This window comes from Neophocaena asiaeorientalis, unplaced genomic scaffold, assembly GCF_003031525.2.
Source record: "Neophocaena asiaeorientalis asiaeorientalis breed wild unplaced genomic scaffold, Neophocaena_asiaeorientalis_V1.1 scaffold678, whole genome shotgun sequence".
Lineage (NCBI taxonomy): Eukaryota > Metazoa > Chordata > Mammalia > Artiodactyla > Phocoenidae > Neophocaena > Neophocaena asiaeorientalis.
Window position 1 is genome coordinate 1,015,916 of NW_020175038.1, and position 21,915 is coordinate 1,037,830.

At 40.2% G+C, this 21,915-nt stretch overlaps 1 protein-coding gene and 1 pseudogene across 1 annotated transcript in view; one reads left to right on the forward strand and one right to left on the reverse strand.

Moving 5' to 3' along the window:
- CYB5B (cytochrome b5 type B) overlaps positions 1 to 17,210 on the reverse strand; it is a 29,793-nt gene extending 12,583 nt beyond the window's left edge. Inside the window, exons 1-3 of the mRNA XM_024763093.1 lie at positions 16,954 to 17,210; positions 1,375 to 1,503; positions 806 to 835 (exon numbers count right to left, since the gene is read on the reverse strand). Coding sequence (XP_024618861.1) covers positions 806 to 835; positions 1,375 to 1,503; positions 16,954 to 17,115 — 321 coding nt within the window. The 5' untranslated portion in view covers positions 17,116 to 17,210. The remainder of the gene's footprint in view (positions 1 to 805; positions 836 to 1,374; positions 1,504 to 16,953) is intronic.
- LOC112411789 (ER membrane protein complex subunit 3 pseudogene) lies at positions 1,614 to 4,279 on the forward strand (annotated as a pseudogene).
- Positions 17,211 to 21,915: the final 4,705 nt, after the last annotated feature.

Sequence of the window (21,915 nt, forward strand, 5' to 3'; positions counted from 1 at the left end):
TTATGTATAGGCCAACTTTAATTGCTGTGTCATATGAGTTCAGTAATACCAGCTCAATGAGGGAAGGGAAGCAAGAAGCTAGGAGGAAAAGAGGAGGGAGCATTGCCTCCATGATGTTCTGGGTGACAACTGCTGTCCCTTTAAATTAGAGGGTAGGGGAAGTCAAGGAAAATAGCGAGAAAAAAGTGGGGGAATAAGGGAGATGAACCATCCAGCCTGTGGGAAGCAAAAAGGCTTTCATATTTTCTTCCTGGTACATTATGCAGTACACATTAAGGTTTTCAAATATTTAATCTTTTGTTTTTGTGGTATCACTGTGTGAATGGGAAGGGTGTGTAGGCCTATTTGAGCCTACACCATAGGGGAATAGGGACAAAAAGGCCTGTTCCAGTCAATTACTCAATTGTTCCAGTCTACAACTCATTCTACGACTTGCAAGAGTAAACCGACCTTCCAATTCTTTTTCCAACACAGAAGCAATTATTATCATCTATACTATTAAACGTAAGAACAAGAAATACTTTTCTACAACTGAACCTATAAACTAATTTCTTTCAAAGCAATAGGGGGCATGGCTTTAGAGTTTCAGTTTTTTAGAAAAGCGAATACAAGCATGAACAAAATGTTCCTACTGTTCAAGACTCAGCTATTCTTTTTTCCTGAGATGGTACTGAAAAACAGGATTTTTGTTTGGGGGAAAAGTAAACACTTCTCTTGTTACAATACATTAAAAAAAAGCAATTTTATTTGAGTAAATAGAAATATAAACACTTGAAAGACACAAGAGAAATAGAGGACTTCTTACCTTGCCATCACTTCTAGGTTTAAGGTCATTCTGTTTAAAGAGGAAAACAAATAATATTTTACGACACATCTAAACGAACTCTCATTACCTGCTTATTTCTAACTTTGGAACATGAGACTACATTCTGGTAGTAGTAATTCCCTGGGAGATGCCATGGTCTACAGAAGGGTACTGCCCACTCCCCCACCCCTGCACCCCTGACTCTGAGCATATCAGGGTCCCTTGTTAGAATGGTATGGTTTTAAAAGTCCATAGTTACCACTTTTAGCAATGAATTTGCAAGACCAAACTACTATTTTAGGTAGAGATATTAACTGCATTACAAAAAAATCAATCAAAAATAATCCCACCTCCAAAATCAGTTCCTTTTCATAGACACTATATGTGCTGATTTACAGACAAGAAGCTCTATCTTAGCACAGTAAGGCTAGATGATTTTGGAGAAAATTTAGCCTAATGGCTGGGTTGAACGAATTTCCATTTTAGTAACTCATTCCCTCATCATGATCTGTGGCTGTTGGATAGCTTCCTCTCTCTACAAGCACTCCTAGAGCTCAGCTAATTCTTACCGGATGCACATCACCAATATAGTACTGTTTGAGCATTTCTCTGGCATCAGAGGAGTGGCCTACATCTTCAAAACTTTCAGTTGCATCTCCACCAGCTTGTTCCAGCAGAACCTCTTCTCCGCCAGGATGCTACAAGGAAAAGATATTTACTGAAGAGAGGGCTGTCTGAAAAGCTAACTAATGTAAGCTACTTCCCCCTCCCCTCTCCTCTTTTCCCCTTTCTCCCTTTAATGGCAGCAATGGGACGAATCAGCACTGCATACCCCATGACAGGATGCAATGGGGAGAACACAACGTAACTCCTGTGTCTTTTGGCCAAAAATGCATAATGTGGGTTTAACTGTGAGGAAACCTAGGACAATCGCAAACTGAGAGATATTCTACGAAACGACCAGCTGTGACCTCCAAAAATATCAAGGTTAGGAAAGCCAAAGAAAGAATATTATTCTATTCCTGCAACTTTTCTGTAAGTTTGAAATGGTTTCAAACTTTAAAGCTAAATTAATGAATAATACCAACATAATTGCCTCTATACCTAGAAAGTAGATTCTATCTATAACTTACATGCTATATACCTTGGATAAGTTATTAAGAAATTGAGATGTCTTTGTTTCCTTATTTGTAAAATGGAGACAATATGAGTACCTATCTTTACCATTGTGAGTACTATATGAGATAAGGATAGGAAATACTCTGTACTCAACAAGAGAAAGGTATAGTTAGTATAATGTGCTACCATCTATCATTTTAAAAAGCAGATACACATATGCATGTATATGCATAAAATCTCTCCGGAAACATTTAAGGGAACCTGGTGGCTGGGAGACAGGTGCAAGGAAGACTTTTCACTGTACACCCTACCGAAATTGGTTTCGCAAGTACAGTATTACCTACTCAGAAAATAATTTTTTTAAAATTGCATTTAGCACAGTCCCTGACTTAAACACTCAATAAACATTTACTTACAACTAGCAAATTTAGAATTTACACTATTAGACATATATAGATTTATATTTTTGGAATATCAAGTAATGCTTTTAAGTAGTTACTTTTTATAACAACCTTTTAAGCAGGAATAATATTATCATCCCTATTTTAAAGATGAATTCAACAGAAGCACAAAAACTCTAAGTGTAACCTCCCAGTCAGTCACTTGCCTCTGAGCTCCGTGAGGATAAGGAAACTTCTATTTTTGTCTCCTAAAAGGTCTCCACCCAGTGATGGGTCTCCCACCCCAGCATTAAGCATGCTGTTTTGAAGCAAGAGTTAGACAGCTGCCACTCATCTGTTGTTACATCTGAACCCTCTCAGCCCTGGTAAGCTATTATTTTTGGAATTGCGTCCCAACTTGCTCTATGTACCTAAACTATGGAAGACATCTTTTCCTTATGACACATCCCAACTATTATGCTGCCTTTTCAGAGTAAAAGGATAACAAAATGTCTTAGTGGTTTGAGATATTCCAGAGAATGGTTGAGTTTATGACTCCCTACATAGCTCTTTCTACAACTACAAAGTATTTTCATTTTCACCAATCTCTCATCATAAATAAATAAATAAGCAGCTCTTTTATACTTTTTTTTCCTACTGTATGGGGAAAAAAAGAATAAGGAATCAACTACAGCTTTATAACAGAAATAAGTACAGTTAGTTAACATTTTGGTGCATAAAACTGTTTTTCCTGTCCATTCAATCATTTCAATTATTATGCTTCAATTTTTATTGAATACTTACAATTTAATGTACTAGGCAGTGATGAAAGGTTTTGTGTCTTCATAAAAATGAGTTCATATGGTATATACTGTTTTATAGCCTTTTTATTTTTCATAGAGGCCAAGGAGGGTCAGAGTGGTCAAAAAAAAGGGTTCAGTAAAATAACTCTCACTCCAAAATGTGGTCTTAATACAGATGGTTTGGAGCAAGCAAAAATATTTCAGGGAACCCTTCGTTACTGTTTTAGAACTCTATAAACTTCAGACATTATGTAAAATCAAATAGCAGCCCAGCCAGAGGCAATGCACTAGGCCTGAGGCCACAGCAGAGCCCAGGCCAGCCCTGAGCCAAGATAATGCCCAGGCTGCAGGACAGAAGAAGTCCCTGAGGACAATCCCAAGAGGAGCCCCAGTGCCCCAGGGAGGAGAAGCCCCGTGACCCTGGTCGGACTGGCTCTCAGTGGGCTGCTCAACTCCAACATGAGCCTCTGGGTGGTCCAGCCCATCTTTATCATCACCTGGGGGTGTGATCCACCACTAGGTGTCTATCCTACTGCAGAGTGACAAGAAGCTCAACCAAGAGCAAATATCTGAAATTAATTAATTAATTCAAAGCACAGTCCTCAGGGAAAATGGAAATTATATTCCCAAACAGTCCTTGACATAAAAATATTACTTCAACAACCCAGAGGATGGAGTTTTCAAAAAAAAAAAAAGGAAAATAATACCACCTTCTCCTACAACTGATCCCACGATGCTCACAGACGTGATGAAAGAGAATGTCACAAATGTCCTCGCTGTGATTCTTATTGGTGGATGGATCAACATGACATTCTTAGGCTTTATCACAAACTGCTATTTCCAATGACCCTATGTAAGCTTACGCTACAGAAAGGAATCGAACTACCCATTATTAATAGCGGCATCCTGGTACTTCTGCTGTGTATTTGGGCTTCAGAGCATTCACTCTCCAAATGTGGGATAATGCCAATGACCAATCAGGAATGATGGAGACACAGATGACTGCAGCAGCCATGGCCATGCCCACCACAGATACCAAGAAAGCTTTCAAGACAAAGTGAAAAGTTTTGGAGCTAACAGATCACCAGAGGGCACCAGGTGATGTCAAAGAGGAGCACATGGCCAAACGCCTCCACTTGGAAGGCATATTCAAAAATGAATTACAGACCTCTTTTTTTTTTTTTTTTTTTTTTTTGTGCGGTACGCGGGCCTCTCACTGTTGTGGCCTCTCCCGTTGCAGAGCACAGGCTCCAGACACGCAGGCTCAGCGGCCATGGCTCACAGGCCCAGCCACTCCGCGGCATGTGGGATCTTCCTGCACCGGGGCACGAACCCGCGTCCCCTGCATCGGCAGGCGGACTCTCAACCACTGTGCCACCAGGGAAGCCCTACAGACCTCTTTTTGAAAGTCAACCAGGGATTAGCTGTTGGGAACTTGGAGTAGTCCTTAACCTTTTAACTTTTGTTTGCACCGGAGACTCACAGAATAAAAAGGAAAATGCATGAACTGGTGGGCATGCAACAAGGATCATTCTTGTCTGACCCAGGTTCTTTTTTATGTTTGAAACTAGAAGAAACGAGGCCTGTGCGCTGGGTGACTAATAAGGAAAGAGTTATCTTTTAAATGTTTTAAAATTTCCTTCTGGTGCCTGCAGAAATGAAAGGCAGAGAAGGGGGGAAACTCAAGCTAGTGATAATATATAAAAACTTAGCAAAAATTCAATCTTTGGAAGAAACATTGCCAATTATAACTAATTATCATGTGCAATCAGCCTGACTTCTAGACCACAGTAAACTCCCGTTTTCTTGGGATCCGAATACCCTGTATTTTTATGCTTAACTTATGTGCTAGTATTTTTATAACTTCCTTTTAAAAACTAATAATTTTCATTACTGAAAATTTAGAAACTATGTATGAGCAAAACAAGTCTCTGTATTGTTCATTTTGAGCAAATGTGTCAAAACTTTATTCAAATAAACTCTTTTTCAGAGTGAATACTCAGGACCAGGACAGACTTAGCAAACCTTCTATATCTCTTAATACTGTCCAGGGAAAGCTGATGACCCTGATATACTGCTGGATTCTCAAGTGCCTTCAGGATGACCAAAGATAGGTTAAATATGGGAGATGCTTGATCTGGATCTCAGAATATATCAAATCCACTGGGGGAAAAAAAAAAAAAATCAATGGTTCTGTACTGTATGTAACCACTCAGTTGAACTAAAGACCCAGTTATTCTGGATATGAGAGTTTACATATTGTTATAAGAAGGAAGATAGGGCAATTGCTGGCAGATACAAAGATAACGGTTGCCCAGGGATAATTCTGTCTGAATTAAATGTCCTAGGGAAGTGGCAGTGTGCCATTCTATACCAACAGTTAAATGTAATTTGCATGTTGAGTACTGTAATCAAAACTGGGGAAATCAGAATAATATCTGTGGATTGTATCAATATCAATATCTTGAGTTGTTTTGTACAACTACAGTTGTGCAAAATTTTACCAGTACAAGGAAATGGGTAAAAAGTACAAAGGATCTTTCTATTATTTATTTTATAACTGCATATGAATCTTGTTATCTCAATAAAAATTTCACTCTAAAAAAATAAAATCAATTCCCTAAGTATATACTAGAGAAATGTGTATACATATATGAACTTATACACACACACAAATGATCATAGCATCATTATTCATTATGACCCTAAACCTGAAACAACCCAATATCCATAAGGAGAATATGAATAAACTGAGGTATAATCATACAATGGAATCCTAATCAGCTATGAAAAAGAATGAGGCACTGCAATATGCACAGAATAATATAATATATTGAACCAAAGATGCCAGACACAAAACAATATATACTGTGACACTCATTTGTAAAAAGTTCAAAACGAGGGATTTCCCTGGTGGTCCAGTGGTTAAGACTCCGAGCTCCCAATGCAGCGAGCACAGGTTCAATCCCTGGTTGGAACTAAGATCCCACATGCCAAACGGTGCTGCCAAAAAAAAAAAAAAAAGGAAAAGAAAAGAAAAGAAAAGGGCAAAATGAATCTATAGTGTTAAAGTCAAGAGACCTAGTACCTCTGGGAATGAGGAAGGAGGCAGTGATTGGGAGGGTCTACAAGGAGAGGTTCCAGGATGTTATAATGTCCTAGATGGTGGTTATCCAAATGTGGTCACTTACTAGAGTGACACCATATGGCTAAATTTTAGGAATATATAAATAGTGGGAAAATAAGTTCCAAAATACCACAGACACAACTGCCTTTGCGTATACTCTATATATAGTCAAATGATCTTTGACAAGGGTGCCAGGACCACTCAACAGGGAAAGGACAGTCGCTTCAACAAATAGTACTGGGAAAACTGACTATTCACATGCAGAAGAGTGAAGATGGACCCTTAACTTATATCGCATTCAAAAATGAACTCTTAATGGATTAAAGACCTAAACGTAAGACCCAAAACTATAAAATTAGGGGAAAATCTTTTATGACATTGGACTTAGTGATACTTTCTTGGATATGACATCAAAAGCAAAGGCAGGGCTTCCCTGGTGGCGCAGTGGTTGAGAGTCCGCCTGCCGATGCAGGGGACACGGGTTCGTGCCCCGGTGTGGGAGGATCCCACATGCCGCGGAGCGGCTGGGCCCGTGGGCCATGGCCGCTGGGCCTGCGCGTCCGGAGCCTGTTGCTCCGCGACGGGAGAGGCCACAACAGTGAGAGGCCCGCGTACCGCAAAAAAAAAAAAAAAAAAAAAAAAAAAAAAAAGACAAAAAAAAAAAATAAAAAAAATGACATAAAAAGCAAAGGCAACAAAAGCAAAAGTTGACAAATGGGATTATATCAAACTTAAAAAGTTTTATACATCAAAGGACACAATCAACAGAGTGAAAAGACAACCAACAGAACAAAAGATATGTAAATCATAAGGGGTTAATATCCAGAGTATATAAAGAACTCCTAAAATTCAACAACAAATCAAATAACCTGATTATACAATGGGCAGAAGAGTTGAATAGACATTTCTCTGAAGATGACAAATGACCAACAAGCATATGAAGAGATGCTCAACATCAGTAGTCACTGGGGAAATGCAAATCAAAACCACAATGAAATACCACCTCCCACCCATTAGGATGTCTATCATCAAAAAAACAGAAAATAACAAGTGTTGATTTGGACATAAGAAATTATAACCCCGGGAATGTAAAACAGTGCAACCACCAGCACCATCTATTTCAGAACTTTTTGTCTTGTAAAACTAAAACTCTATGGGGACTTCCTGGCAGTCCAGTGACTAAGACTCCTTGCTCCCAGGACTTCCCTGGTGGTGCAGTGATTAAGAACCTGCCTGCCGGAGTGGGGGACATGGGTTCAATCCCTGGTCTGGGAAGATCCCACGTGCCGCAGAGCAACTAGACCCCTGCACCACAACTACTGAGCCTGCATGCTGCAACTACTAAAGCCCACATGCTTAGAGCCCCACGTTCTGCAACAAGAGAAGCCACTGCAATAAAAAGCCCACGTACCGCAACAAAGTGTAGCCCCTGCTTGCCACAACTAGAGAAAGCCCACGCACAGCAACAGAGACCCAACACAGCTCAAAAAATTAATTAATTATTTTTTTAAAAGCCTCTGTGCTCCCAATGCAGGGGGCATGGGTTCGATCCCTGGTCGGGGAACTAAGATCCCGCAAACCACAGGGTATGGCCAAAACAAAACAACTCTATGCCCATTAAAAGCTTTTTTTTGATTTAATATCTCTTTCATCTAATATTATTATAGCCACCTCTACTCTTATTTTGTTACTATTTGCATGGAATATGATTCCGTTCTTTCACTTTCAACCTATTAGTGTCTCTGAATCTAAAGTGAGTCTCCTACAGATGGCATATAGTTAGACCACGTATTTTTATCCATTCTGCCAATCTCTGTCTTTTGACTGGAGAGTTTAATCCATTTACATTGAAAGTAACTGCTGATATGGAAGGACTTACTCCATCAAAATGTCAGAGGACATTATCAAGAAAGTGAAAAGACAACCTACTGAATGGGAGAAAATATTTGCAAGTCACGTATCTAATCAAGGATTAGTATCCATAATATATAAAGAAATCTAACTTAACAAAAAGACAAACAATCCAATTTAAAAATGGGCAAAAAACTTGAATAGCCATTTCTCCCAAGAAGATACAGAGAACGAATAAGCACATGAAAGGATGCTTAACATCATTAGTCATTAGGGAAATGCAAACTGAACCACAAAAAGATACCACTTTACACCTGCTAGGATGGCTATGACTGAAAAACAGAAAAATTACAAGTGTTCCATGGAGAAGTTAGAACCCTCATCCATTGCTGGTGGGAATGTAAAACGGTACAGCTGCTGTGGAAAACAGTTTGGAGTGTCTTCAAAAAGCTAATTATAATATAATTACCATACGACCCAGCAATTTCACTGCTAGGTATATATCCAAATGAACTGGAAACAAAGACTCAAACAGACACTTGTATGCCATTGTTCACTGTAGCACTGTTCGCAATAGGCAACAGGTGGAGACAACCCAGGTGTCCACTGATGAATGGATGAACAGACAAACAAAACGTGGTATACACATATCATGGAATACTATTCAGCCTTAAAAAGGAGTGAAATCCTGAGACATGCTACAACATGGATGAACCCTGAAGACATTATTCTAAGCGAAATAAGTCAGACAAAAACGACAAATACTGTATGATTCCATCTAGAACAGTAAAATTCAGAGAGATATAAGGTAGAACAGTGATTACCAGTGGCTGGGAGGAGGTGGCAATGGGAAGTTATTGTTTAATGGGCACAGTTTCAATTTGGGATGATGAAAAATTTCTGGAAACAGCTGATGGTGATAGACACACAACAGTGTGAATGTACTTAATGCCATTGAACCGTACACTTAAAAATGGTTAAAATAGTAAATTTTATGTTATGTATATTTTACCATAATAAAAATAAAAATTTAAAAACCTAAACATGTTAAGTAAAAGAGGCCAGATACAAAAGGACAAATATTGTATGATTCTACTTATATCAGGTAGCTAGAATAGGCAAATTCATAGAGACACAAAGTAAATTAGAGGTTGTATCAGGGGCTTGGGAAGAGTGATGAGAGGGTAGTTATTGCCTAATGGTTACGGAGTTTCTGTTTGGGGTAATGAAATAGTTTTAGAAATAGATAGTGATGTTGGTTGCACAAACCGTGAATGCAATTAATGCCACCTAATAGTACAGTTTAAAATGGCAAATTTTTATGTTATATATATTTTACCACATACACACACAAAGCTAGGTTTATATACCTATAATTAACATAAGCCCAAAAGTTTACTTTCGTCTGAATCACAGCAAAACAAAACAAATAAGACCAAGGAGTCTGGAGGTTATCCTCAGTCACCTAGATTGGTTGGTTACCAGTGTTATTCAAATCTATTGGACAATCATAAGTTTCTCCCTATTTTTATTAAGTAAACCTAATATAAGGCAGTACACATTTCCCATTTTTTTCTAGGATCTGCTTTGCTTTTAAATCTCATATGAATTTGCAAAAACGATTCTTTTGAACTGGATAGCCTTTGTGTTTTAAGACTAATGGATCTTGTCTCAGCTTTTAATGCATGAGCAATTATATAACACTACAAATATTTCAAATAAACTATATGGCAACCAAGATCATAAACTTTCAATTGATGAAACAATGCCTGTGATCGATTCATTTCTACCTCAGACCAGCAATAATCAAGTGAAATACTTTAGATACAAAGGAAACTTTGTAATGTCCTCTTGGGAAGGCTTTTAGTCGGGCAATTGTCCATGGAATATGTGGTAGGGAGCAGGGGAAGCCTTTTGGCTTTTCCTTAAGTTCATTTACTAAGTATTACTGAAAGGAGGACAGAAACTTTATGTTTTAATATAGAAAAGAAAGAGGACAAATTGCTAACAGAAAATAATACTTCCAGATTACTAATTCTATGGAAAGGATAGGGGACAGATGGGCAGAAAAGAGGAGAATGTGAAGAATAACAAACAGTTACAGAATAAAAATCTTGCTGGGAGGGCTTCCCTGGTGGCGCAGTGGTTGAGAGTCCCCCTGCCGATGATGGGGACACAGGTTTGTGCCCCGGTCTGGGAAGATCCCACATGCCGCGGAATGGCTAAGGCCCCTGAGCCATGGCCGCTAAGCCTGCGCGTCCGGAGCCTGTGCTCCGCAACGGGAGAGGCCACAACAGTGAGAGGCCCGCGTACAGCAAAAAAAAAAAAAAAAAAAAAAAAAAAAATCGGGGAAAAAATTACACAAATTCTCTGTGATTGGAAATTCCATGCTGATGTAATAAAAATGTCAATATGGGGCTTCTCTGGTAGCGCAGTGGTTGAGAGTCTGCCTGCCGATGCAGGGGACATGGGTTCGTGCCCCGGTCTGGGAAGATCCCACATGCCGCGGAGCGGCTGGGCCCATGAGCCATGGCCGCTGAGCCTGCACATCCGGAACCTGTGCTCTACAACGGGAGAGGCCACAACAGTGAGAGGCCCGCGTACCGCAAAAGATCACCTGACTTGGAAAATGAAATCTAGAAACATTAAGATTACAGAAGCTGCAAAATTAGGCCAGCCTACCCAAACAGATTAGCAGAATACCTCATCAAAATAAGATATGGGTGTTAAAGTTTTGGAGAGGACAAAAACTACTTCCTAAAAAACGGTCTGACAACTCAGAAAAAGATAATAGACCTGGGTGTTGAACAGCAGGAAATGGTGCAGGTCCATAGGTATTTGCATTTGGATTAGAAAGAACCTAGTAAGGCAGGGGTGTCACCTAGGAGAGGTTAACTTGATGGCTGCCAGAAATGGTGTAACCCTGGCAGTCACAATTGCTCACGGTCTGAATTTCAGGTCTGCAGATCTGAACATAACTTATTCCCACCAGATTACATACCCTTATCCCCACTGTACTAGGTACCACTGCTACAGATTCTCACAATTCCTTAGGCATCTTCATGGTACTATCACAGTTGCAATTATTTATTTAATGTCTTTCTTCCTCCACTAGACTATAAACTCCCTAAGAACAGGGACCATGGTTGTCTTATTCATGGCTGTATTCCTGAACATAGCATAGAACCTGGAACATAGTGAGATCTAGAGGTCACTCCCTCTGCCCTCCTTCCCTCCCATCTGCCCTCTCTCCCTCTCTGGCATGTATGCTGCACGAATAAATAAACCAAAGTCGATTTGTGATCAAGGCAGCTCACCTAGACAGTGCTGGAGTTTAAATTTTGCCTCATCTTCTTTCTAGCCTTCCCTAGGACCAACCACTTGAGACCGTTCAAGGAAAGAAAGCATACTTTCTACAGATTTGGTAATTCCACAAGCTAGATAACGATCAAATTGCACTTTCTTTTGACCAGGCTTGGAGAAATCCAGTAAGAATTGTTATTAGTCAGACACTGAAGCTTTCAAGGGGTACCCTAGGGTGGCACCAAACAGAGCCTGCATTCTCCATCTTTCCAAAGGCAAGACCACTCTACCTTACACGACAATTGCTTGTACACAGATCTCATCTTCCCAGCAAGTCCAAAGCATCTAATTCACCTTTAAATCTTCAGAGCATGCGCTAGTTAGTAAGCACTCAAAAGATGCTACAGGAAACAATATATTTTTTTATTATTAATAAAAATAACCACTAACACTTACTGAACTCTTTATGCCAGGTACCATGATAAGTCTTTATATGAATTACCTAAATCAATTGTCTCAACAACCACCCTGTGAAGTAGGTACTATTATCTCCCTTGAGGAGATGGAAAAAGGCCTTTACAGAGCACAACTGCCCAAGGTTACGGTAAAGTAGGAAACTGAATAAGACTCTTGAACCCCAAAGCCCACATCCAGCCATTAAAATGTGTTTTATATATATATATATATATATGTATCGCCAAATATGTGTGTATATATGTATGTATGTGTGTATATATATATATATGTGTGTGTGTGTATATCACCAAAATTCTCTTCAAAAGACACTTAAGAAAATGTAAAGGCAAAATACAGACTGTGAGAAAATACTCGCAATACATATTTCTGAAAGGACTTGCATCCAAAATATATAAGGACTGCTTTCAAGTCAATAAGAGAACAAACCAATTAAAAATGAGCAAGACTGAACAGACACTTTACAAGACATGCAAATGGCCAATTAGCCCATGAAGATACTCAACATCATTAGTCATCAGGCAAATGTAAGTTAAAACCATTATTATATATCAGCACACACCCATTAGAGTGGTTAAAAGTAAATCACTGACAAAACTTGTCAATGAGGATGTGGAGAAACTGGAAAACTAATGTGTTGCTGGTGCGACTGGGAAAAGGTCTGGCAGTTGCTTAAAAAGTAAAACAAAGACAAAAACAAAAAATATGACCCAGCAATCTCACTCCTAGCTATTTACCCAAGAGGAATGAAAATATATGTCCACACAAAGATTTGCACGTAAAAGTACAAAGCAGGTTTATTCATAATAGCCCAAAATTGGAAACAACCCAAGTGTCAATCAACAGGCAAATAGCTAAATTTTAGTATGGTTACAATGAAATAAGAAGCACTAAATAGGAATAAATTGCAGATACACAGAAAAAATATAGATGAATCTCACAGATATGTTAAGCGAAAGATGTTAGACAAATAAGAACACATACGGGTCTGCAGTGTTAGAAATCAAATCAGTGGTTGTACGGGAACATAGATGGTAGAAATGTTCTATACAGTGATTGTGATGGTGATTACACAGATGAGACATTTTTCAAAGCTCACTGAACTCCACATATAAAATCTATACATTTTATTGTATGTACATTAGATCTCAATAGAGTTGACTTAGGCAGGGGAAAAACTTAGATGGCAAAATATTACTAACAACCTAAATGTTTATAAATATGAGACTGCTTAAACAAATTATAATCAGTCCAACAAATTCTATGAAGAATAAAGAAGTATTCCAGGTATGGATATGGAAAGACTCCTGAGATATAGTTACATGAAAAAAGCAAGGCATATTTCAGCAGGTATTATATGCTGTTACCTTATGGGTGAAAAAAAAAAGAGTGGGAGGAACTACATTCACTTTTGCTTGTACATGCAAAACAAAACTCTGGAAGGATTCACAAACAGCAGTAGCTAACTTTAGGAGGAGGTCGAACTGGGCAGATGGGAGGAAGGCTTTTCACAATGTACCCGTATGACCTATTCAAAAAATGAAAAAATTACCTGGGTTCCAGAAAAAAGGTACTAATTCTAACTTCCCTCTATCACATTCCCAATCCTTCCAAATTATATCTAAGATGTGGAAGAAGGTGGTTGTAAAACAGACCTAATTCCATACTCTATAGCCATAAAAAAAATTGAGGCAAATCCTAATGTAGTGGGCATAGGTTATCTGGTCAGACTGCCTGAGTTCAAACTCCACCTGTACCACTTAACATTATGACTTTGTGAAAGTTATTTCTCTGCTCCTCAGCTTTCTAATCTCTAAAATGGGTTGTTAGGAGGGTTAAAAAAGAAATTACATGTAAGCCACCAGAATAATAAGCACCCAAGAAATACTATTACTATTAAACCAAATCAATTAATAGACACTATAATTCAATTAAGGAATACTAGGATTCCATTTCTACTTATACATATCTGTATACATTGGTATATGCGTGGACGATGTAGAAGGATTCAAACAAATTCTTGGGGTTTAAAGAGTTTTACTTTCTTCCCTTCTGTATTGTTTTTCCCTCCAACCTAGTATTCCCACTTATGCCAACAGTCACTAAAAAATACATAGAAAGCTTTAAAACAGCACTATGTGTTAAGTTACTCATTTCAGAAATGGTTAATTATACATAAAACAATGGCTTCCAAACTTCTCTCACTTGTGATACAGTAAGAAAACAAGAATATTAACTGAAACAAAGGTTCACAAAAACATGCTTTGTGAACAAAGGTTTACAAAATCATACTTACCCTTGCTAAGAGAGATGCACTTTGATATGTTCTAGTCAATGTCATAAGATATTGTAACCATTTTTATATGATTTTCTTTCTAAACAGAGGTTCACAATAGCTGTACTTGACCTGTCCCCTCCTTGATCATACTGACCTCATCTAATACTCTCCGGCTACCATAACCTCCCTCACTGTTCGTCAAACACACTAGATATACTTACACCTCAAGGCCTTTGAACTTGCTCCCTCTGCCAGGAAAGCTCTTCCTGCAGATATCCACATGGCCAGCTCCCTTAACAGAAGGCCTTTACTCTAGTCATCTTCTTAATCAAGCTATTTCTGGCCATCATACCTGAAATTTCAACCCCTCATCTTCACGCCCTCACCCCATACATGTCCACAGACCTCTTCCCTGCTTTATTTTTCTCCTTAGCACTTAACATAGCATAAATTTTAGTTATTTACTCTGCTTATTTTCTGCTTCCCATAGATGGTAATCTCCACGAGGGCATAAATGCTTAACTCTCTGCTGCTGCATCCTCAGCACCTAGAACAGTATCTGGCACTTAGTAGACACTTGATAAATATTTGAATGAGTAAGTGAATGAATGACTAGACTTGGAGTGAAGAAGAACACAGGGACAGAGATGCTGGAACAGGTAAGTTAGAATGGCTAACTACAGGTAAAGATTGGCAACTCAAGCTTGAAGGGCTGCCCCTGGCACACCTGTGATGTCTCTGGCTCCATCAGCATGTGGTAAACCAGGCTGGGAACCACTATTAAAGATTAAACTCATGTCCACTACACGCACTGAGTGTTCCTTCCAAGTTCATTATCTATTCTGAATCAATCAAGAAGAAACTGGGGGGGAAATGAAACCACAAATGAAAAACATTACTGGCCCATTATGAACTATGCTTTACCAGGCATGCTACAAGCCACACTTGAAACTTATTATGAGGCATACATCAAACGACATAGCTAAATCTAGAATTCCAAAGTAATACTGTATAGACAAGAGAAACCAAGGTATTTATCTAAAGCACACCCTGCCACTAATCAACTGTCTGACCAAAATCTCTCTGAACCTGTTTCTTATATCCCTGTTAAAATAAGGCTCACTACTATCCAACTCACTTTCAACTAGCTAATTTGAGGCTGATATAACGGGAAAGCACTTTTAAAAGCATAAATGCCATACAGCCTACAAATACAAGAAGCTACTAAATTCTAAGATGTTAACTTATTGGCCACTAGAAAGATTTATTTAAAACAATGTCCTTAAAAAAAAACAAAGGGGGACCAAAAAAAAAGGGACTTCCCTGGTGGCGCAGTGGTTAAGAACCCGCCGGCCAATGCAGGGAACACAGGTTTGAGCCCTGGTCGGGGAAGATCCCACGTGCTGTGGAGCAACTAAGCCTGAGCGCCACAACTACTGAACCTGTTCTCTAGAGCCCACAAGCCACAACTACTGAAGTCCACACGCCTAGAGCCTGTGCTCCGCAGCAAGAGAAGCCACCACAATGAGAAGCCCATGCACCGCAAGGAAGAGTAGCCCCCGCTCCCCTCAACTAGAGAAGGCCCGCGAACAGCAACAAAGGCCCAACACAGCCAAAAATAAATAAATTTTTTAAAAAATTTATTTAAAAAAGTAATACTAAAATAAAACAATATTCTTTTTGGGAAATTTTACGTTTTAAAAGTTTTTATAGATTTATGAATCAGGATGTAGAGCTTTATCCTGTAAGCCCCAAATTAGTAGAAAACAAATTTTGCTGGTACATTTGCTCCAGAAAGAGAATGAAGCGAAATGAAACTTTTTCTCAGTTATAGCAGGATTATATTATACAAGAATTTACAAGGAATTAACCACAAGATTATTAATCTATTACTGAAAATAAAATAATACACACCATAAATAAATAAATAAGCATTTAAAATATCCTAAACCCTCAGGGATTGGGAGTGAGGGGAATGACTGCAAAAAAGCAAGAGGGAACTTTTTAGGGTGATGAAAACACTCTTAATTGAAGTTGTGATTACATGGGTGAATACATTTGGCAAAACTCATCAAACTGTACATTTTAAATAAGCACAATTTATTGTATGTAAATTACACCTCAACAGAGTTAAACAAATTGAAAGTCTGTTTCCTTGAAAACAAAACAAAAAAAAATCACTCAGTTGTACCAGGGTCTTGAGAACTTGTAAAACCTAATACAAAAAAAAAAAAAAAAACCCTAATAAAACAGGCTTGATTTTACAAAAGAGGGGGACAAAACCTGAGTCAATGGCCAAAAAAAAAAAAAAAAATCAACTCATAACCTCTGGACTCAAGGTCAACTCAAAATAGATAAAAGAAAGGCAGCATAATGGGGGGAAAGGAGGAGGCATCTCAGCTTCTCAAAAAAATGAAAAGCAAAAAATGATATTACTTCAGAAGGCATAGTGGAAAGAGCAGAGGTTTGGAGCTTTCAGACCTGGGTTCGAATGGCTCTAGGTTGTTAGGTGAGAGACCCTGAGTCTCAGTTTCCCTTTCCGTAAAGTGGGCATAATGGTGACTCAGAGTTTAGCCAAGCACGTCGTAAGTGCTCAATATGTGACTCAAGGCACGAGAGTTTAGTGACGGCTGGAAATGCATGCACACCTAAGGCCCCCCAATCTCCGTCTCAGAGTGTCGTATTCCCTTCCGTACGCCTCTTCGCCCTCAGCCAGGCCTCACTTCCCTCCCATACACACCCTAGCAGCGTTTCCGGGCCCGACCACCCTCGCCGCTGCAGCTCCCAGGGGCCGCCCACCACCCGGGCCCCACCTCGTTAAGGAAGCGGGTGACATCGTAGACTCGCCCGTGGATCACCAGCCAAATCTCCTTCGGGGAGTTGCGTTTCGCCACCTCCTCCAATCGGTAATACGTGACGGAAGTCTCGACCCCTCGCCCTTTCCCATCGCTGCCACTTGCTTCCACAGTCGCCATTGGGCCTGAGGTACCTCTTCTCTACCGCTATCCCGGTTTCCGTTGCCAACTTCCTGCAGGTAGACCTCACGCTCAGTCCTCCCCGGCTTCCGTAACCCGGGCCCATAAGGCCAGCGGAGGCTCCTGGCAACAGCCAATTACGCTTCCTAATAGTTCCTGGTTCGTTTTCTTTTCACCAATGAAACGGGGGATTCAATTTCAAATCCCACCCACTCCTCGCCCGATCCTAGGGGCGCAAGCCTGGTTCGAGGTCCAACTTACCAATCAGGACCATCCATCTCCTCCAATCTCACCAATCACATACCGTGATTTTGGAAAGGCGCCTAAGCGAGACACGTCGTCTGAAAGAGAAGTTTTTTCACTTGTCGTAGGGGCCTGCAGAATTCTGGAAGATGGGGCCGAATCACCATTTTCACGTTTCCCTTCCCTTTGCCGTGGATCCCTCCTGAATCACGCGGAACTCGTTTCCCCGCCCACTTCCGGCGCAGCCTCTGTTCCAGCCCCAGCTTTACATTTTTGCAGCCTCCAGGCTGTGATATGGGAAATCCATTCTTAGGCTCAGTTTCCTCCTCACCAGTAAAATGGGCATGATACACTCTACCCTGTAGAGAAATCTGGCCGATTAAGTGAGAGTGTATACACATACATGCAGAGCGCTTTGCACATAGTAATAAATACATAAATAACAGGCGGTGGGCCGAGGCCTAGAGAAAGTGATTGGGGGTACGATATGTAGTATCCCAAGTTTGTGCCACTACTAAGAATCTGATTTTGTTGTATGTCAGTTTTATCTTAATAAGGCTCAGGGCGGAATGGGGGGGGGGGGGACCTGATTTTTAAGCGAATTCTTCAGTGATCAGGACAATGTACACTGTTTTCGTTTCTCTGTGTTCTAAAATAGTATTCGCCTCAACTGTCGCTGGCTAGAGGTTCCGGCATTTTCGAATTATGAGTTTGGTTTCTATGCAGTGTTGTTAGCTAGACCTGATTTTTAAGCGAATTCTTCAGTGATCAGGACAATGTACACTGTTTTCGTTTCTCTGTGTTCTAAAATAGTATTCGCCTCAACTGTCGCTGGCTAGAGGTTCCGGCATTTTCGAATTATGAGTTTGGTTTCTATGCAGTGTTGTTAGCTATTTATTTTTAACTGCCATTGCAACAGACAAACTGGTCATGGGGAGATGTCATTTTCATCGTGTCACTCTCCCATACCCATAATCCATCCCCAACCATTTCCACCATTCCCTTTAGTCTTGTGCACCAGCCACTGACCCCTAGACCTACTGGTATAAGCCCACATCTGTGATCATGCCAGGTCCACCCACTTAAGATACTCCCCTTCCTTCCAGTGCCTACTCACCTTTCAAGGTCCTGAAATTCCTTCTTTTTCACAAACTGCTACCATTATGAGCTCCGGTGATTCCATCTCCATATAGTACCTAAGCACATTACTATTTCAGAAATTTCTGAAAGAAACAAAACATTTACATATATATAAATTTAAGTGCTAGCAATAGAGATTTGTAGCAAATGCAAAGGGACACAGCTCTGTACACATATATGTGAAATGAACAATTCACACTTAACCCTGGTGTGCGTGAGTCAACTGAGAAGGCTATGTTAAAAATGTAGATTCCTGGGAATTCCCTGTCGGTCCAGTGGTTAGGACCTGGCGCTTTCACTCCGGGGCCCAGGTTCGATCCCTGAACGTGAAGATCCCGCAAGCCACGTGGCACAGCCAAAAAACAAAAAGAAAATGCAGATTCCCTCCTGTCCAGACGTGGAGTCTCCTCCTCACCTTGAATGTTGGCTTGCTTTGTTACTTACTTTCGCCAACAGATTGTGGCAGAAGTGATACTGTGCAAGTTATGTCTAGACTTCAAGAGGCCCTGAAGTTTCCATCTTAACCATCTTAGAACGCTTCATGATGCTGTGAAGAAGCCTAGGATTAAAGATGTCGCCTTCAAATTGGCATTTGCCATCTACCTCTACAAGGATCAAATTATGAGTCAGCAGCTGCTGACCTTCAACACCCACTGAAAGGAGTTAGGCTGGAGATCAGGAAGGAGGCCCTCTGTGCTCTGGGAAAAACTGGCAGAACAGGTCTTCAGATAGATATTTTCAGGAGACAATTTTATGAGCCCAATTCTTGCATCTCCTCGAATCTAGAAAAGCACTAAAATCCTTCATGGTGATGTCTGCTCCTCGTGACTAGCAGTAATCTTCACAAGACTAGCAGAAAACTTCTGCAAAAAATATGTGCGTGATTGCATGTACTCCCCCTTCACCAAAATCACATATATACTGACTTTCCCCACTACCTCTTTTTTTTTTTTGAGGTACGCGGGCCTCTCACTGTTGTGGCCTCTCCCGTTGCAGAGCACAGGCTCCGCGGCCATGGCTCATGGGCCTAGCCGCTCCGCAGCATGTGGGAACTTCCCGGACCGGGGCACGAATCCGTGTCCCTGGCATCGGCAGACAGACTCTCAACCACTATGCCACTAGAGAAGCCCTGTATGCCTTTTTTTCTTCCTTATATCACTGACAAGGACTATTTTACACTAGCATTTCTAGTAGAACACTGAATAAAAATGGTGAAATGAGCAACTCTAGCTTGTTCCCAATCTTAGGAGGAAAGCGTTCAGTCTTTCACAATTAAGTATGATGTCTAGATTTTTCAGTAGATACTCTTCATCTGATAGAGGGAAGAATTCTCCTATCTACCTTCTTTCCTGAAGTGTTTTCTTTTTTTCTCTTTAAATCATAAAAGGAGATTGAAGCCTGTTGAACATTTTTTCTGCATCTATTAGGATGATAATCGTTTGATTTTTCTCCTTTATTCTGTGAATATGGTGAATTACTTTGAACAGTTTTCCAAAACTTAACCATCTTTGCATTTATGGGATAAACCTCACTTGGTTACAATGTTAGTCTTTTTTTATATATTGTTAAGTTCAATTTTCTACAATTTTTTTAAGGATCTTTGGGCTTATATTCATGAGGAATGTTGTTCTGCAGTTTTTTTTAAATAAATTTTATTTTATTTTGTTTATTATTTTTGGCTGCGTTGGGTCTTCATTGCTGTACGCAGGCTTTCTCTAGTTGCAATGAGCGGGGGCTACTCTTCTTTGGGGTGCGTGGGCTTCTCACTGCGGTGTCTTCTCTTGTTGTGGAGCACGGGCTCTAGGCGTGCGGGCTTCAGTAGTTGTGGCTCACAGGCTCTAGAGTGCAGGCTCAGCAGTTGTGGCACACGGGCTTAGTTGCTCCGAGGCATGTGGGATCTTCCCGGACCAGGGCTTGAACTCGTGTTCCCTGCATTGGCAGGCGGATTCTTAACCACTGCACCACCAGGGAAGGACCCAGTTTTCTCTTCTTGACTGTCTTTGATAGTTTTTTTTCAAGCTCTTTAATAAATATTTACTGAGTAACTACAGCTAAGTACTGTGTCTATATATTAAACAAAACTCAGCACAGTGCCTGCCGCAGTGTCCTCAGTAAATGCTGGCTAGTTTGGAGTTATAATTTCTAGGTGCTATAAATGAGACCCAGTTCTCAAGGAAATTTACTCTCTTAAGAGGAAGATGGCATTTACCATATAAAACATTTTAACATTAACATTTTACTACCATACAAAACATTTCAACATTAACATTTTACTTTCACTGTTTTTACATATGTATTAGAAAATCCTCTCCCCATCGCTGTCCAGCTGTGTGCTCTGAAATTTATCTCAGATAACAGGCTGGTGTGTGAGATGCTGCTCCAGGGTACTCATTATTTACCTTGCAAGCTCATTTTACTGCTTTTGTATAAATGGTGGAAATGGAACAGGAAACTGTCAAGAAAGACACTGTGCATGCTCCTTGAGAATAGAGCAAGAAACAGGATTCTGTCCCATTTTTTTGCAGACATCAAACACACTTCCTGGGTTCTCACACTCTTTTTGAGGGGGAAGTTCCCCTTTCCTGTTCCAAGAATAGAATACAATAAGGTAGCCCTCAAATCTGTTCTCACCCTTCTCAAGGTATTATGTCCCCTGACAACCTATTTTCATCCCCTGCCAGTGGGAAGACAAACTCTTAAAGCCATCACAGTCCAACACTCTCCTCCCCTTCCCAGAGCCAGGCCTGGCCATCCAGTATCAGGGAAGCTTCAGGAAACTGCAAAGTTAAGAGCCCATATTGTCCAAGATGTGGCCTCGGGGAGAGTTACTTGATTCCAAGCATCCTAGTGTTGTTCCAACCCCCCCCCCTCCCCGGCCAGCCTGACCTCTCTGGCCTGTTGGGCAGCCTCTTCTGGAGCCTTCCCCCAGAGCCATCGTATTGAGTTTTATGACTGTGGGGCTCCATCCCCACAGCCCAGCCCAGTTTCTAGAATCAAAAGAAACTGTAGCTGTGCAAAGAGCCATCCATAAGGATGCTTTCTACCCTGGATTTTGGTTCCTGGCTTCAGTACACCCACTTTTCTTCCTTTTAATGTTTTTTGTTTTTAACATGTACTAAATATTCATATGTTTCAAAAACAAAATTTATGTATATCTATATATCTATATATGCACATGTATATGTGTATGTGTGTCCTTACAATGAAATATAATTCAGCAGTAAAAATAGCATGCTAAAACACGGATGTACCTTGAAAGCATCATGCTAAGTGAAAGAAGCCAATCACAATAGACCACATACTGTATGATTTCATTTATGTGAAATTTCGAGAAAAGGCACATCTATAGAGACAAAGTAGATTTAGTGGTTGTACATGGCCGAGGGGGTTGGGAGAAATGGGAAGTGACCACTAATG